The 19915-nt window shown below is 36.0% G+C and overlaps 1 protein-coding gene across 1 annotated transcript in view; it reads right to left on the reverse strand.

Moving 5' to 3' along the window:
• Positions 1-8: 8 nt before the first annotated feature.
• The window catches only part of LOC104506039 (plasma membrane calcium-transporting ATPase 2-like), a gene marked incomplete at its 5' end in the record, with an annotated part of 93409 nt that continues 73502 nt past the window's right edge, over positions 9-19915 (reverse strand). Inside the window, 2 exon segments of the mRNA XM_010146846.1 lie at positions 9-320; positions 17471-17653. Of these exon segments, the coding sequence (XP_010145148.1) occupies positions 9-320; positions 17471-17653 (495 nt within the window).

Below are 19915 nucleotides of genomic sequence, written 5' to 3' on the forward strand. Positions count from 1 at the left end.
CTTTTCAGCTAAAGTGATGTCTCCAGGCTATGTATTGGGCTTCCTGGACTAGAAGAGGTAGCTGATTTACTTGTATCAGTTGTAAGATTTATTCCACTGTCGATAGCGCTGTTGTTCTTGTTCAGCGAAGATGGTGGACTTGAGTTTTTCTTGAGAGCAGGGTCTTCTTCTAAGTCTGTGTCGTCAATGAGTGGGATGTGGGGCTGGGAATCTTCTATCCTAAATTCAGGATGAGTCATAAAGTTGTGAATAGAGGTTCTAGATTCTGGTTTTTCTAAACCTTCATAGAGAGAGCTACGGAATGCCTTCACGACGCGGATCTGGGGGGAGAAAAGGAAAGAGCTGTCAGGGGCAGCACCTTCGAAGGACAATGCTGTGTTAGAGATACTTCGTGAAAAATGTAGCATATGGTTAGGGCAGTGCAGGCAGCTGAAGTCCATAGTCTCTGGATGTTATATGCATAAACGAGTGGCTCAGTTATGTGCATTTTGAATATCTGTATCAACTGCAATATTAAAATAAATCAAGTTTAAAGCCATCAAAGAACTGATGGGAAGTACAGGTTAAAGAAAGCGAACGTCCACTCGTGTGGTACATCCCTAGTAAAAGACAAGCCATGTTAATTGTAATGCAAATGTAAAACCATGCATGTTGATAGTTTTGCAGTGAGTAAGTAGGAAGGCTTTTTTAATTAAAAAAGTCTCTTTTGTATTGTTAAAAAAACATTACACATAACATATCACACTTCACAAACAGAAAAGCACAGAACATGGACACAGTTGGATGGGTACATATGAGACACACAGAGGAGCCAATTGTAAAACTAAGTAATACCAGTGTTTTAAAGCAAAATCTAAATGGATGCAGCCAAGAGCACAAAAAGCCAAGCAGACAAAGTACTAAGCATAATCATGCTACCACAGGGGGGAAAAGAAAAAAAATAAAAATCACAGTTACCACATGAACAGAGATAACTTGCACACAACAACTACACTTGGAAGCCTGGATAATGTGAACATTGTATTGTTGAACCAACTTTTATTTTTCCTTCATGCATATGTGAGGTAAACACTCGAGTATAGACCCACTGTTCTAGCCATTTAACTTTTTTCTATATATAAAACATGTAATAAAATAATGTATTGATTGTTGGGTTGAATTTAATTACATTTTTAAACCACAAGCTCTTTCATTTTCTGTGTCTCGGTTGTAAAACTGTAAAGTTACATGTTGAAAACGACACAATTTATGCCATATATGCAGTCTTAAACTAGGTCAGCAGAGTTATGCCAGGGTAAATCTAGTGTCGTTAACCACCTGACAGTAAGAACACAGGTAGTTTATACAAGACGGCCCATTAGACTGTCAGAGGTGGTGTAGATTGCTTTCCCAGTAGGAAATGAGAAGGAAGAGTAAGGAGCATTGATAGTGGGGACACCGAGTCCTCTGTGGGTGGGCAAAGGGAGGGATGCTGTCTATATCCCAGGGACCTCCAAGTTCTGAAAAGAAGTGAAGGTTTGTGCTGGTTTACTGCTGAAAAAAACATAACTTTTTGGAAGGGGGTGGGAGGCAGAGAGGAAAAAACAGAATGGCAAAACGTGATCTGTTGGCAAATGTTTTATGACTGAGTTCTATCCTTCTACTTCCATGTAGTCCATGAGCGAATTCTTAGCATTTCTTAGAGGGGAGACCAAAACACAGGCAGAAGCAGAAAAGGTGCAAGCAGGCATCGTGAAAGCTTCTCCACACACAACTGAAATGGTTTGGTGGTTGGTATGTGTATCTTTTTACATATAAATATGCTGCACATTATTGGCTGGCCTAATACACCATGAATTTGCAAATCTGTAACTCCTCTTTAAATCAGCAGGTTGCATTTTAGCAATGGCATGGGGTCACAGTGTTACAGCTGTGGGATCTAGCTGATTCTGTGGCTGGAGTTGTCCAAGTTGTACATATTTCAACACATTTAAGACAGAGACTGACTTGTATTTTGATCTCTTTGAACTCTGTCCTTGTTTACATTCTCTAAATTTGGCTAGTCATCATCTTTCAAAAATCCTAATAGCAGAAGAAAGTCATGCCATCTTCAGATACATGGCCTTCGGTCTGGCCAAATACTCTTCCTTCTCTTTATAGATACATTTGGTAATGGCAGAGCACAGCACAGAAGTGGCTTGTGTACTACTTATGCTCAAAATAAGAGGACTGGAGTAGTACAGAATGGCCTGTCAGATCTTAGGATACCAGAAAATTTTAAAAAAGGAAGAGCAGAAGAATAAATTTTACACACTACAATCATACAGTGTACCTGCCCCCTCCTTGGCAGAGCACCTGGAATTATAAACCAGGGTTTTATGAGAGCTCAGTGTCTCTGAATTTTGCAATGCTATGTGATGGTTCTGTACAGTGAACAAACAGACTGGGATGAGATTCATTTGCATTACTAGAGATTGGATTTGAACTCATGGACAAGAGTCAATGCCTTTCTATCTTGTATTTTAAAGTGCAAAGTAATTAGTCTAAGCAATGAAAAAAATTAAAGTTTTGTCAAGGCAATCTTTACTACTACTACTGCATTGTGTACAAAACTTTTTAACGTGCTTACTTTATAGTATGGGATGATAAGGTGACATTTTCTGCAAAGCCACCTATTATTTCTGCTATCGAAATAAAAATGAGTCACCTCATTCAGTTGCAGCTGTTTGCTATATCTTATCAACTAATGAAATAATTTTCTTCTTTTGATTACAGCCACTTCTTACTGCATAGATTTAGGTTCTATTTGCCAGCTGGATTCCTTTTAATAAAGGTAAGGTGAATTTTTACTTAAATAAAGAGGTTTGAAATTTGATTTTATGCTTCAACAGATCCAGCAGAATCCAATAGTAGTAAAGCTCTTCTTCAAGTTGCACAAACTGTATTTAAGCCACTGCAGGCTAGCAAGAGAGGAACTGAATTCAATTTATGAGGTTCCAAGCTTTATTGCAAGGAAAGCATCTATATTGCATTTAATATGAAAATTTGGCATCTAATTTGCATTTAACACCAAGCTTTTAGTCAATGTAACTAGCTAACATCTTGCACAGCTAAAGGAGAACTACAGATTTAGGCTGTATTTGGAAGCCAGTTATGAAAACCTGGCTGCCATGACCTGAATTTGGTACTCAAGTACAGTGACTGCTTGAACTAACCATCCGTTTAAAGAAAACCCTACACTACCATCTTTTGCTCTAGATGTCTTTACAAAACCATCTGAAGCTATAACTGCAAAATGTACAACCAGACAGCAATTGTATCACTTTGTGTGAAGATCTGTGGCAAAGTTTTGGCATGGACTGTTTGAGTCTAGATGTTACTAGAATAGCTCTGCCTGTTCATAGGAATTTTTACTGGAAATAAAAGCTCAGAACTAGTTTGGATCTGCTGATACCTAAAGTAATTAAACTTCTGAATGCAATGGTAGTGTCAGGGCCAAACTTGGACAAATCCCTAAAGCTGAGAATACATAAAGTTAGCTTTCTAACAAGTTTTCTACACTAAGGAGCTGTAGAAAACTACCTTATTTTCTTAAAAATTTCTCTGCCATTTCAGAGTTGTATGTATGTTTTCCATTAATTTTTCACTTTAGGACAAACTACCTCCTCAACTTTGAATTTTGCATATTTTGCTTAGCTTCTAGAAGAAAACATGGGTTTTTTTGTGTTGGTTTTGGTTTTTTTTTTTAAGTGCCACACACCATTCAGTGACAGAATTTCTGCATTGTAATTCTTGTTCACAGTCTATCCCTCAATGTATTAAATTATTGCTTACAGCAACAAAACTTGCTTCTTTCATTATGTTAACGGAAAAAAAGTAGAGGGTTTGTTGGACACAAAGGTGGCATTTTAATTTATATATAAACAATGTCACTGTATTTAAGCTAAGAAAAAATATTATTTACCCAGAATTACATGGCCCAACAGCAACAAATTCTTTTAATACATGCTTAAGTTCAAGATTTGAAGTAATATCTGCTGTTAAAATGTTCAGGGGCTCTGCTGAAACAAAGCCCACATTACTTTTCTGAATATCAAATAAAACGATAAACTTTATAGAATGTTGTTATGGTTGTACAGCATGTAAAAGCAGGGACATACCCATGATGGATAGAACCTAGAAGGTGTGGGTTTACTATGAACCATGTAGAGTTCATGTAATGATGTTTCTTTATGATACTGACAATGCCAAGGGAAGACAAACAGTGTGATACAGCTCCCTTTTCTCACAGTAATGGAAACAACAGAAAAAAATGAAATGCTTTTAAACAAAAGACTGCGGGGACAACACTTCAGGACATTTTTGACACTGCTATGTTTCCACTTCTTTCTTCTCTGTAGCTGTAACAGAAAAAGCTCTTCAGTTTCATCCCACCCTGAAAGTTAGATTTATTACACTGCATCAGGCAAGAAAGTAAAATAAATAGAATTTTAGATACTACAAATTTTTCCCATCAGAAGAAAAAGATGAAGTTCAGAATCTCGCTTCTATGTACAACAATCTAAGCAAAATACTCAAAGTCTGTTAAGTGTAACAGAGGTATTATGGTTGGTAGTGTGTGGGCTTATACTCGAATGTTTACCTGGCTTTGTATAAGCCAAGTATTTTGTGTTTGGTTCACATTCATTTCAGGCTCAAGGTTAAAGACTCACAACCTCTTTTTATTTCACTCTCTCCTGCTGATCCCTTTTGTCCAATGTTCTCTAGCCCTCTGGGAAAACAAACACATTTAATATTCAGACAGTAGAGAGTAGGGCACTGCAAAAGCAAATAAATTCAATACTGAAAGATCAGTAAGGTGATTAGTATAAAATTGTAAACAAGAGGTCAATTTTGCAAAGAGATGCCAACTCTTATGTGTAACTGATAATCTATAGCAAGACTGTAGCTATACAAAGGTAAATGAGTTTGGTCAAGTACTATTGCACATGTAAAGCTTTGAAAAAGAAGGCATATCTTCAGTATATTTGGTTTTATTTATTTTTGAATCCTCTCAGTTTCAGATGAGTAAAATCAGATCAGGTATCCTCAGGGAAAGATATTGCATGTATTGGAGTCACCTGTAAATGCTGTGGCTAGTACGTTCTGGATCGTGTGATGCAGAGGCCAAGCAAATTATAAGAGAAAATGATAAAATAATTTTAAAAAAATTAGAAATTTATGATTTCTAGATTTCTTCATTAATGAGTGAAGCAGATACATAACATTATCTGTTCTACTGTCTTTCTACATAAATTTGCAGTAAATCCAGTAAGTGTTGCTGAAAAGTCAAACCACGTAGCAAGAGGAAAACGGAGTACCTACATATTCTGTGAAATCCTCAAGCCTGATTTTCATTTCACAAAAGGTTTACATAGCTATTGTTCTACTGAAATTTAGGCATGAGAGCAGAACCATATGCAGGGCTTGCACGTTCCAAAGCATATCTCCTTTACTATAGGACTGTTGCAAAATTATGGAGTCTGACATTTTTGTATCAGATTCGGCAAAGTTTCAATGTATTATAAAACCCTTTTAAAGAAAAAAGTGTTGTGTATTTCTGTGTTCGGAGTCTAAACCTTCTTGCCATGCAGTATCTCCAGTTGAGGACTTGGTTTTATATTCAGACTTTAAACTTAGTTTCCCTGCAAGGAACACATACAGAAGTTGATTTCGATCTTACATATCCCAGCAAGATTATGAAATCTTGTTTATAGCTAGTGGCATCCCCTAAGCCTAATTATGGTATGTATCTCTGTCTCTGTCAGCTAAAAATTTAATGACATTCCCAAATTATGCAACTTCTGTAAACGTAATTTTAGATGAGGACTACATTTAAAGTCATGTTCTGCTTGTTCTATCTCCTCATGTGACAGTTATACCATGTTGCCACAGAAAGCAACTGACATTTTCACTAAGGCTGGTAAGCCCACTAGACTTGGTCTATGATCTGAATGTAGACCGATATTGGGCAGGAATGTTTCCTTAACATTTAAAAAAATAGAAGATTCATTTGTTATTTTAAGAATTTTGTTTCCATTTTACTTAATGAGAAAATTTGATCGAAACTTAAGATTCTATTTTAAGTTTTAGTTGTAAAGTCTGTCCAGCTGAATGATTACATTTACAGGAAATGAAATATTTAAAAAATATTGAAAGGCCAAAGCTGCTGGGAGAGTAAATATTTTTTCTTGATATAATAGAATCTGATTTTCATACACAACAGATTAAAATAGAAAAACTAAACTTTCTTTTTAAAATTATCTATTAGTACATGGGCTGTAATATGCACTAGGATTAAGCTTGCTGAACGTCTTGCCTTAGTTTGACACCATTTGTAGATGCGTATCTCCTTGTGCCACTCCGAGGCAAATGTTGCATGTGCAAAGTGTCTGCCTACGAACAGCAGCTTCCTGGCAAGTCTGACAAATTTCAACTTTTTTTTAATTAGAGGGAGAATGAAAAAAAAGTTGTCTTTCCATGCAAATTAACCCCACTTTTGAAGACCGTAGCCCTCCCCAGCCTTAAGGGTGCTATTCCCTTCATTTGCTTAAAAACACTTCTTAAAAAACAATCAACCAACCAAACAAAAAACCCAAAAAAAACCTTCAGAGATCTGTGTGATGGAAAAATAGAATATTGTTTGATTGTTTGGTAAGATTTTAATTGGCTGCTATGAAATTTGGAGTCATCACTGTCTACTTTTTTCTGTATCATACTTAGAAGTGGCTTGTTGGAGGCCATAATATAATAAAAAGTTATAAGCGATTCCATGAAATATTCACTTCTAAAAATCTCAGACAAAACTGACAGACCTCAACAGAGCAAAGAAAAAGTAACTTGTAAATACAGAAAACACAGCAGATTCGTGATCTGGGAGGTGACTTTTGGTGGGTTTGTTTTTGTCTGTTTGTTGCTCCCCAATGTTTCCTACACTCAACAATATTTTTAATTATAACCTTTAACGAAAGAAAGGATTTTTTTTGGTAAGGGACCTGCAGTTTCTGGCTGCTTCCACTTAGGAACAGTATTAACTATATACGAGAATGGGAGGAAGGAGCAAGAGCAGATAAAAAGGAATATTACATTACATCTTTCTTGGAAAATTTGAAACCATGTTCTTTTGAAGGGTTTACCTACTGACAATATAAATATCTGAGAACCAGATATAAGCAGACTGGCATAAAGAATAACTTGTTTACTTTGTGTACAGTTAGATCTACTCATTCTCTACCTACTTAACCAATGTACAGCAAAGGCTTTAAGCATACACTTAACTTTAACACAAGCTAGATTTTGTGTTACTAATTCTGACCTTCAACAAAAAAAAAAAAAAAAAAAGATGCACATCGCACCACCGGATCTGATTGTCTTTTCCTAAAATAAAGTGCAGAAAGAAATGCATATAAAATACGTATCCATCAAAGCTGTTATGGCATAGCCTGGTAGCTAAAATCCCTTTCAGCTCTGTAGCTTTCCAATGACAGAAGACTGTGTGTGTATATGTGTGTCTGCACATGATACAGCAAAACCAGAGAACAAGGCTTAGACTATATTGCATACAGAACCTTATTTTTCCCACGTTTCCATTTTCTGTAGCTTAAATGTGTGCATATTTAGTTTGCATTTAAATATGTTTTCTAATTTTATCAGTGTATGTAAAATACCAGGTTTCAATTTCAGAAGTTTTCACTATGTTTATTTAAAACTGTGACATTTTTTAAGACAGACTTACAATATGGACCTCACTGTTAGCTGGCATTCAGAAATGTATAATTTGTTATTGGCAAAACCACCATGACAGCTAAAAAGTATCAGCATAACTGGCAAAAATTCAGTACTGTAGTAAATATTCCTTTGTATAAATTGCTTTTAATTAAGGTATTGCACAACCCTATGAAAGATTTGAATGTGACATTTTAATGAATAGCTGAAAATTTCAGGAAATAACTTGCTTATTTGTTTCACAAACTACTGTAGCTGCATTTGACAGGCAGATTTCTATTTAAGCATGCACTAAGCTTTGAATCAAACATTAATCTGCCCCAAAATACTAGAAAAAGTGTATTTTTCTGTTTAATTCCAAAATGTCATTACAAATCTGCAGAAAAATCTCACAGATTGGTGAGGTGTCGCACTGAATTATACATTTAAAAGATGTGTGCTTTGTAAAGAACTGCATAAATTCTCTATGAAATTAGATATATATATTATTGATAAAGAATCATGTCATGCTTATATTTTTATTATGTACTTAAACCAGAAAACCTGCATGTTGGGTACCCAGAATGACACCTGAAGCATCCTGATTGTTGCAACATGATGAGCACCATTTCTCTGACAAGCAACCTTCCTGACAGTATCTCATATTGGGCCATTTCAGGTATCAGACACTTGTCTTTGCTATACCCTTAAGGTTTTCCCTTGATACTCCCCATAACATAGGTACCTGTACCTATGCAATATTTTTAAGATTCCTGAAAAGAGGGAAAGGCTTCAAAATCAGAGGTACAATTATGTCATTATTCCCTCACACCCCATAGGAAGAAGGTAATAATGTAGGGTTTAATTCATTCTGAGCAGCTAAGAGGAAAGAAGTCAGTCCTGGTCCCACCACATACATTTTAAGCAAGGAGCTGAAAAGTAGACCTAGGTGTGCATTTTGTAACTGAAAAATTCTCACAAAATGCCAATTCACAAAGACATACCCCATCTCTATGAAATTTAGATTCAGAAAGCTTTTCAAGTTCTGGAAGATGAACAACCAACTGTGTACATACCCAATTTAAAAATAAACCCCTTTTTTCCTTTAATTTGCTTTTCTTACTGTCATTCATTAGCTGTTTGTGTCATTTTATTAATAAATCAACACATTGCCTAAGGATTGTAATTTGAAGCACACACTGGTTTGATACTAAACAGACATATTGCAGCAATAAAACACTAACAGTCCAGAATAAGCACTTTAAAAGGCCCAAACACTAACTGTCCTCTGCAATAGAGATACATTTCTCTGTGTAGCTTCACAAAGCAATCATACTTTTGTTTTACTGAATAAATATGGTTATAACGGATGAGTTCCACAGACCTGTTTTATTTTCCCAAATAGAGACACCAAAGACTGTAGCACATTATGCTTCGTCCTATTAATTAACTTCAGCCTATAACCTAGTAAGGCCTTTGTCAAGACACAAGACTATTCAATCTTAGCTGCTTTGCTGCAATGGAGAGAAGAGAGGGAAGATAAATTGTCTGCTTTGATTTTATTAGATCTATCCTTTCAGACCGCTGGCTACAGGATGTTATTGAAAAATTTACCACAGCAGAATGACTTTCACTGTGTTTTCTGCTCAAATGTAGAAATATTATTACGGGAAATTGCTCCCTGGATGAAAGGCTGGTGTGTGTGTGGCATTTTGTGTCCTGCTGAGTAAGGAAATGAGGCAACTTGGGCTCTGAGTTTGCAGAAGCAGGTTACAGTGCCTGTGGCACAGCAGTGGCATGCAACTCCCTGTCTTTACTTCTGTTGATTGTACTTCTGCCCTGAAATGGTCAGTGCTGTTGGAGTAAAAGTTAGCAAGTCCAACTTCCTCCAAGAAAAGACAGGAAAAGATACACATTTTCTCCAGGGAGTAACCACCGAAGTTGGAACTTTAAGGGCTCTTTGGGTTCCTAGCAAAAGCAAAGTTTCTCCTTTGACTTGTAATCCCCACACAACTAATGCATATCTAAAACTTCTTTATGCATGATGTTCAGGTACTGAGGGGGTTTGCACCTGAACCGAATGCCAAGGTCAAACTTCCTTTTTTTCTCCAAGAGCTCTGGAATTTTATTTCCTTCTCTTCTCTGCCTTCCCTCTCTCTGTTGGCCAGACAGACAAGACTGGCTTCTTGCATTCTTGGCCAACTTTTCACTAGAACTTGCATAAGGAATATACTTCATTACTTCTTAAAGCAAGTGACAAGCTTGTAAACTGGGTTCTATACATTTAAATGTTCTTTTAATGCTGGCTATGCTGTAAAACAAAATAGCTACCTGCAGTCCTGAATAAATAGAACATAGAAACAAAGTTAGATCTCTAAGAGTCTTCCTGGGCAACTGGAATTTTACTGTTAGTGAAGCTGTTTGTATTAGCTGCTTCAAAGTTTTTATTCACTACACCGCCTCTTCACTAGATGCTTTGTTTGCATCTAAAAGAAAGCTGTGGCAGGATTTCAATGTTTAGAAACCTGCTTCTTCTAACAAAGAAATCTGTCACCACATTTATTTTGTTGTTTCAACAATGTCCTTTAACTTGTCTGGCTCCCTCCTTCCTTCGTGCTTACCTTGAAGTGAATTTACAGCGAACAAATCTATTCTTTCACCATTCATGCAACCCTTAATCCATTCGCCTTGCATCATAAACTAGATTGTCTATCTCCCTTTTCACTGGTGTACCTCTGCTAACTAGAGTACAGCTTGCTTGGACATGAGTGACCTACATTACACACAGCCATCCAGATGCAATGATCTTTAATCTGACAAGCTGTATTGCTTAACAAAATATATTTTTAGAATCATTTAAAGTACATATTTTATAAGCAGTAGAAAATATAGCCAGTGAGATTGGAAAACCATGACACAGGAACCTCAAATAAAATCAGCACCTCCATACCATGGATAAAAAATGACTAGAAATTCCTGTCCTAACAGTAAGCTAGCAAACCTTGCAATGAGTCATGGAGAGTATCTACTGTACACAAAGTAATCATGTTATGTGTTTCCGGGTACAGTACACATAAAACAGGAAAGGGCAAAGTAGCTTAGTCTCAAATGACTGCTACGTAAGTTGGCATCTCTGTAGGTCTGATGCATTAAGAATACACACTCACGCCCAGCCGCAGCAGCAGATGTGCTGGTAGGAGAGGAAAGAGCATTGGATAACGATACGTGACTAGGGCTAGAAATATTGGTTACATCCTGGGTCTGGCTTGTGACGGAGGACTGTCTCCTTAGAGCCCCCTGAAAGGAAGTGCCACTCTTGAAAGTATTGACTACTTCGATCTGTAATGGAGGAAAGAATGAGACAAGTTGCTTAAAGTATGGATACAGTTGCATAACTGACAGGAATAATAATGAAAAACAATAAATCAACCGTGCACACACTTTTACTTCAATTGAAATAAATACTTCTAATTGTTCCTTTGAATGTTGTTAGATAAGAAATTATTCAAATTATCTCCCTGGATAAAATGAAACCGCTCTACAGGAGGCAGTGGAGATGCATCAGTTTAAACAACTAGAAGTTTTGAAATAACAATCTTTAAAATTTAAACAATTTTATTTATATGTAAATAAAGTAAATAAAACTGGAATACTTGATACAGCTAATCTTCACTTTTTTCCTCCTGACCATAAAATGACTTTGTTATTGCTCTCTAGATGTCCTTCCAGAGGGAGGAAAATTCAGTCACTTAATTGGAATTTGGGGTCAGAGGGAGGGCAGCGATGACACCAAACCAAAAAATCCCTTTAAAGTATCCCGAATACAACTCTAATTTGTCTACAAAACAGGGTTGTCAGTATATTAGCTTGATAAAATAGAAAGTGTTCCAATATTTTATCTGACTTTTTCTATAATGAAAGTTTGTATAAATTAAGCATAGTGATAATGAATGTTGATCATTTATAACTACAGATTTTAAAAGATTATATTTATCTGTATACAGAGCACTTAAAATCACACAGAAAATGGTGTGGAACTGGACTATTGCAGCAAGCAACATTACAATTTTCTACTTGTTCTACCTGTCTATTGTATGCACTGTTTGATATATCCATCCTCAATACCTTCTTGAGTGCTTTATTTATTACCATAGAAGGTGAGTTAAAAAAAGAGCTGAGTATTTCAAGGCATCATCTGCCACCAGCATAACCCAATAAAAAGCAGGCTTTATGTACAAATGTAAAGCCAGAGATTGGCAGTAAGTTATATCAAGAAGTAAATATATGTACAAATCCCTACACACCAAAATGGTCTCTTTGTCACAAACATAACAAAGCAGCAGTAGTAGTATCAATTAGAAGAATTCAACCAACTACGTATTTGAAGTAACCCACTGTTGCCAGATTTTTATACTACAACCCAGATTTCTGAAGATAAACAGCTTAGAAAGTAGTTGGAAGATAAAGTGGTGTATTTATCAATTAAACCAACACAAATCTTGGTGCAAGCCCTCCTAAATTTTCCAAGTTGAAAGCATTACAATAAATTGGCTAACATTTTCTGCTGTGGTCAGTCTTAGGAATAAAAAATTCATATGGTTTCATCTTTAATTGTATGGATGTATCTATCTCCTCCCATAATCTTATTTTTGAACATAATTGTTTATTTCATTGCATGGTTTTATGGGAATAATCATATTACAGCCAGCTGTAAAAGGGATCAAAGGTTACTGCTGTAAAATTGTCACACTAAACTTGTACTATACAAACATAAACAGTCGATTTGTTCACTGACCTACTGTCTACCAACCACAGGCCTGTTTACAACATCCATTTTTATGTGCACACTCAGAGATGTTCAGTATTGGGCAGTCATCTCAACATTTTACAGCTTTGCTCTCAGTGTTTTCTGCAGCAGACTTATTTTGAATTGCATATCCAATACAAGTATCACAGTAAAAAAAGACAGTACGAGGCAAGTTTGCATATGGAATAAGGAAGTACAAATGCATCATTAGCTAAGGTTCACATTGGCATCTAGAAAAAAACACACAGCTCAAACCATTGGTTATATATGAAGGCATATTAAATACTCACCTGAAATGTTCACTGTACAAAAGTAGAATTAAATACAGATCTTGGGTTTTCATGATCTAACACAGGTGACAGAGCACTCTTCAAAAGAGACCATTCAAAAAAGATTTTTAAAGACTCTTACTGAGAGCACGAAGTGCATATCACTGTGGAAGACAGATGATAAATCCTAAGCCAAAGGGCATTTCTAGATGTACAGATGTCTTCCTAATAAACTGAAAGGAATGATCGTAGTATAAGAGTGAAAAGGGAAGATCTGTATTTAAGAGTTTCCCAGGAGAACAAGAATTACAGGTGTGTAATTTACTCGTTCTCCTGAAGAAAGTAACTACAGATCTTCATGGATCTAATTCACAGGGGGAGAATGACAACCTTTTCAGACTCTTAAAAGCTGAACATATTAGATTGTGCTCCACCTGAAGCCAAGAAAGAAGAGGAAAAGAACGTGGCCCAGAAGTTTATCTTTCAAAACAAGGAAACAATAAAGAAGAAAGACTTAATAGAAATAAACAAACAAACAAATAAACAATGCATTTTAAATTAAGATGTAATTTTTTAATTACAAATGAATGCATTTATTTAGAACGATTCAAGCTGCTAAACAGGGGAAGGTAAATGATAAGTCATACACCATAAAAGTCTGAAAATTTTCCAGCAAAACACAGGATGCCATCATTTTTTGATTACAGGCCTTCAGGCAGAGGAAAAAAAAATCCTGTACTACATTTGAAGATTATTTGTAAAGTTGGAATTTTTCACCTCTCTTGCATTTTTTGCTATGTTCTATACTCTAAAAGATCCATATTTTTGAGGTATGCACAGCTAAAAAAAAAGTCAGTGATTAACTGTTTAAAATAAAAAAGGATCATATTCTAGCAGAATAGTCCTGGCAGAACAAACATTTTCCTGATGTTTAACACGGAAGAGATTTTCAACAAGTATTTCTGCTGTCATTATTGTTAACAGGACCCAGGTATCATTCACCTAATATCCAACCAGGACATTATTTAAAAAGAAGAAAAAAAAAAGTTTTCTGCATGAAATCAACCCATTTCTACCCTAATTAAACTGGGCTACTGCAATGTTTTCTATATTAAAAGCTACATGGAAAGCCATAAAATAAGGTGCTAGCCTTGTATCTAAATTCAGAACCACTTGCCAAGAGTTATTTTCATTGCTATAGGATTTGTAGTGGTTCAAGAGAAAAGTTTTAATGCAGAAAGCAAGGGGAAGGAAATGCAGTACAGTATCTGTATGTATTTTATACTATCTGAAGAGGAATAATCAGTTTTTTGTAGCAGTTAGCATGGCACCTGTATATTTTTCAATTTTTTCTTTTATTCTCAGAACATTTCTAGGCAGTTATTTCCCACCTTAAGCAGAAAAAGCAAACTGAATTACAGGATGAATGAAGCAGAGGAGGAAAGAATCAGGCCCGGGGTTGTAAAAATCTGACACGTAGCTTGAGAAGTTTTTTTATCCTGCACACTTGACAATTTTTCCATACTCAGATGTGAGGTAACTACAGAAACTTTTCAGCATACAATTAAAAAAGATGCAATGATTTTCGATTGTTACTTGTTACGCTGTTTTGCCCGAAGGTGAACTTGCTGAACTTTCCAAAGGCTGTTAGATCTGCCAAGATGGTATGATCACCCTTGTCCTAACAATTTCATTCCTTCAGAATGAAGAATTTGTGAGAACTGCAACACAGACTTGGAAAAAAATGCTAAAAATTAGCAGAGGTTGAAAAGTCCTGTCTTTTATGCAATTTGAGACCACCTTTATCTCTTTCTGAAACTTGCATAACAAGGATGAGTTGTGAATGTTTGTATGCCAGTGGTCTTCTCAGAGACCTATCCAGTAAGGAGAGACACTTCCATTCAGAGGAGAACATGCATCCATCCATCCAAAGCCCTACAGTATATTTATAAGACAGCAAAGTACCTAAATGAACAAAAGTAGGCAAAAAAAGAAGATCAGAAGTAGATAGCCAGTCTCTTCGACTCAGTTATGTGCATTTGCATACACCTTTCTTTAGAGTAAATTCATGTCTGTCTTCATAGAAGTATGTCTGACATTTCAGTATGAAGAAGCAATCCTTTCTCTGGTGTTTAGGTTTGAACCCTCTGTTTTGAGAGAGGGTGTGAAAAGGAAAAAAAAAGGTCTTTAATATTACAAAGTTTGTGTCAGTTTGGATGAGTTTTTACTGCAGCGTTATAAGGGAGATCTATCAGTTATCTGGAAAATACCAACCCTATTGTAGACTATTTGCACGTGTTTTATGAATGAAGGCTTTGTTGAGTGCTGTGGCTATCTGACCAATAATGACTGAGTAGAACATAAGCAAAACCAAAGAAAATCTACTATACAGCACAAGCATACGATGGTGGAAACTGGGCTTATTAGGACTTGAATGATCAATCTAGTCGTGCGTCTAGAGTTTATTCCTAATCTTACTGCCATCTTCTTATATACATAAAGTGAGGGGATGCTCTACCTTCTTCTTCCGCATCTCCAGAAGTGCATTAGACATCAGAGGATTCTTGCAAATCCTCCAGCTCCCCAAGGATGCTACAGACATCCTCATCTTCTTCCATCAACTCTTCTTTAGCTGGCTTCCTGAGAAACGTAGTACAAGTGTATGAATTCATTTGGACGGGCCACAACACACAGCGCAACAAAATGCACTCAACTGAAGGTCCATCCAACAATGGATCTCGTTTGACCTGCATCTAAGTTCATCACCCTCCAGTGGACACCTTGGAACTCTTTTTGAATCTGTGGGCCCATTTCCATTTTTCTTTATTATTCCACAGATGTGAAATGGATGTAAAAATCAAGGTCACTGAACAAACAAAGTGAGAAAAAAAATCACAGAGGCCTCTTGGCAGGAGAGAAACAATACATCCTACTGAAGATATTTCTACAACTAAGAGCAGAAAAGAAACTAAGATGAATGTTAGCGAAGAAATATAATTAATGTTCATTTTGTTTTAAATAGTGTACAAGAATAGTAATTTATCTGTGAATTAAGTGGACAAAGGTATGCAGAAGAACTAAAAGCTACATCTCAGACTAGAAAAAGAACTGAAAGGATGTAATTTGCTTTTTTTTTTTGCTTGTTGTTGTTTACACTCACCACAACCAGAAAGACATCCTGACAGAAATGCCAACAGACAACATTCCTCCTATAGCCATCAGGAAGAAAAGAATACACATTTAGAGGTCATCTTTTCATAAAGATCACCATTACGTGGGTACCTGCTTGTCACCTCTATACTGTGACAATTTGAATTTTCTCTAATGATGAGTGCTCCTGACTCAATAGAGTCAAGACACACAACCCCAAAGCCAAAGATCCGTATTTAATTACTTACCACAGGACTGTGGGAATTTACCCAAACCCTTAATCTCTCTAACAGCAGTTCCCACCCTATTTCTTTTTTGCTCTGCGGATGCACTAAAGAGACCGAACTGTCCTAGTTTCAGTTAACTGCTTTCCCCCATTTTCTCTGAAACAGAGGGCTGCATCTCTTTCTCCTGAAAAAATTGCACCAATATGTAGATGGGAAAAAGGAGAAAGTACTGTTTATCTTGGATGAAAACAAAACCCATCAGCTTCTGAGATAAAAATGTTCTTTAAAAGATTCTTTAAAGAAAAAAAAAAAATTATTCCGCCTTCTTTTCTTGTAAGCATCATGTAAAATATTCACAGCTGATACAGCGAGTACATATCTGGCTCTCAGAGCTGCTCTCTTCTGCACACCGGCACAAATTCTTGATCTTTGAAAGATCAAGTAGAGAGCACTAGAGTGCTACAAAACATGCTGCTTAATTCCAATGTAAAAGACGAAATTGTTGAAATGATTTTTCTTAGCACAAATCCTAATCTGTACTATATTTAACACCATGATTCAGTATATTAAAAAATGCCATGGATTTTTGTATTTGGCAAAAGTTGTGGGGTTTTTTTTAAATCCCATAGATATTTCTAAGAAATCATCCACAGTAGCCAACACACACATTTCAATATTTAATGGATGTTTAGACCCTTACTACTAAAATTAAATCCAGAACCACGATTTTCATGACTTAATAGAAAAGAAACTCAATTCCGTTTAATCATGATCTATATATATAGCAGTGCCAGAACAGAAGTTTTTGGGCTTTTTAATCAAATGCTACTTTATACTTTAGACTCAACAATTTAGATTATTCTATTACTGAAGAAGTGGCAGCAACAATATATTTTTGACAAAGTAGAACAGTATTTTTCACTTCAGCCTTCATAACATGTTCCTAGCCATTGTCACAGCTAGAGCATTCCAAGTAGCGCTATTCGATAAGCTGTCATCACTGAAGTAGAAAAAGAATGTCCATTCACAGTAGCCTCAAAAAAAGTATTCTTATTTTTGTGCATTAGCATTTTATGAACTTTTCACTTTATCTCTTCTGCTAACCCCCACCCCCTCTTTGTTCAGTTCACCTATTTTATTTTTTCACATGTTCTTCCTTTGGAGACAGTAACGCAATTGACATCATCATTCACACACACAAACACCCTGTGCTATTCTTACAACATTATCTTGCCTTGATCAAAGATGAAACATTTTTTTCCCCTAGACCATACAGGCATTTACTTTTAGCATACCTGGGTTTGGATTCTGTTGAGCCCTCTGAACCAGAGAATTTGTCCACGGCGAAGTTCTCTCTCCGCATGATCAATTTCTTCAACATCTTCATTGAGTTCTTCTTCAGGGACTTCTTCCTTCTCAGTGAGCCTCCCTGCCTCCTTTAAAAACTTTAGCCTACTTGTTGGGATGGTTGCAATGACCTAAAATTACAAAAAAATACTGAAAACATAAGCCTTATTCAATAACAACAGTTTAATGTTCAGCTAGTTACAAAAGAACACTGGTATTTTCATGAGATCTACAATCTTATAGCAAAGCTAAGCGTGTTCCTAATAGTACTTTACACTTAACACAATTCCATTTCAGTCCAAAAATACTTAATTTACTGTGTAAACAATCAGCATTACTATAATTGTTAAACCACACCGGCAACACATAGCTATGGAGCAAGTTTAAGGCTGGGAAAAATGTACTTTCTCAAAAAATTAAAAGAGGATGTAAGTATTTGAATCTTATTATTGAAAGAAAACTTACCAAGATTGATACTTAAGAATTTGGGTATTTCTAATGACTGCTAATACTCTATGTATGTTAATGGAGCTGAAAATTAGTAGCATCTCATGCTTATAAATATTCTCACACTACACTGGTTCATGCATTCAGCTTCCCTTTGTTTCAGCAAGTTGAAATGCTTTTCTCAGCATTTATCAAAAGGGAAGTTTCTGAAAGGTGTGGGTTTGACTGTCTCCCTCTTGGACTTCTTACAGGGCTAGTAAATCTGATTAACTCAGCCCCTCTTCTGACTCTGTTTGTCCATCATACGGGTCCTTGGAAATAATGAATACAAGAGATGGGTAATAATCTTAAAAATTTGCAAATGCTGTAGTTAGACAATGTTATAACACAGTTATTTTTCATACATTTCAGTGTTACCCTCTTGAACAGTCATTTTCACTTTGTTCTGACTTCTTTTGTCAGCTGAATAAAAATATGAACAGGTGACTATTTAAACAAGACACTACCTGGAACATATTAAATGCTTAAAAAATAAAAACTCCTAGAAAGTTAACGCTAAGACCCACTTAGCCAATAGTGCCGCATTTTTCTTTTTTGTCTGTCTTTGTTTCAGTAGTGAGCAATCACATCCCTGAAGACCAAATGTGTGAAAGACAGAGATAGAAGCAGACATTTGCAGCAAATTTGGTGAGGATATAACTTAGAGTTTTAGAAAAGTGGAATGGATGTATTGAGGACACATGAAAAAGCACCAAATATTTTTAGGATTAAAATGAACTGTTAAGTTTGCTGGGCTTACCATTGAACTTCATGATCCACAACTTCACTTTTATTATATTTTTTCAAGACAAAGAAATGTGAAAAAAATCCCTGTTTCTACACTACTACTACAGAACCTTTTTAAAATGCATTTTGGGGTTTGAAAAACACAATGTCAACTTGGAAAATTATTGAAATCACTCATTTCATTAATTAGTGAAGACAGAACAAGAGAAAAAAACGTAAGTACTAGTCATTTAAATACTTACTGAAACTGCTTCAGCTTCCCAGTTTTCAAAACACTCTAAAGCCAGCACTCTACAGAAAGAAGCTACTTGAGATTGTTTGGTACCTGATGAAACTGATAGCGAAGTACTTTTAAGTCAGTACATCTAGAAACAGCTGTATTTGGCAGTGGCTCGGTGTGACAGAACATACCTTTCCTTCATGACCTCTCTCAGCCAGGCTGATAGATTCTGCTCTGACTTTTTTCCTGTGTCTTTTTGATCATTTGTTTTCCGTATCTGCAGATACCTGCCCACCTCAGGTAACGGCAGACTCAGACTGGACGTAGATTAAGGAACTAAATATTATTATTCCCAAGAAAACTATTGGAGTTTTCAAAAGTAATCAATAATTCTGGTATTGTAACATGAAATACTTTAGAAAGACCAGGTTTTCAAAAGTGATGAGGGCCACCTTTTAGAAAACTGTTCCTCCAACCATCTCAGATTGCCTTCCTCAAAATGACACCTTAAATCACTTTCAGAAGTGCCAACTTTCACATCTAATCTTCAAAATCTTGACTGGTTTTAGTGGCTCACAAGAACAGCAGGTGCAGGAGACTGTGATAAAAGAAAGGGATAATTTGTTTTGTGCTGAACTAGAATTAGTCATAGCAGGAGAGAAAAGGCTGAGAAGAGAAGCACTTCTGTTAAAGGAAACGCAGTCTCTCTCACTTTAGAGCTCCGTGAAGATAGGCCTTGCCACAGACTAAATCACGTAAATAACGCATATTTTTAGCTTGTGTTTTTCTTTTCAGGTCACTAAATACTGACCACAAGAGATAGATATTATTTTTTTTCCCCTCTGTATTTGCTTTATGTAAAATTGTAGTCTTTCCAGTGAGAAAATTGTTGAGGTATTCCGATACCAGCTTTAATTCAATGGCTAGGCTCTCCACAATA

This window comes from Eurypyga helias, unplaced genomic scaffold, assembly GCF_000690775.1.
Source record: "Eurypyga helias isolate BGI_N326 unplaced genomic scaffold, ASM69077v1 scaffold18702, whole genome shotgun sequence".
Taxonomy (NCBI): Eukaryota; Metazoa; Chordata; class Aves; order Eurypygiformes; family Eurypygidae; genus Eurypyga; species Eurypyga helias.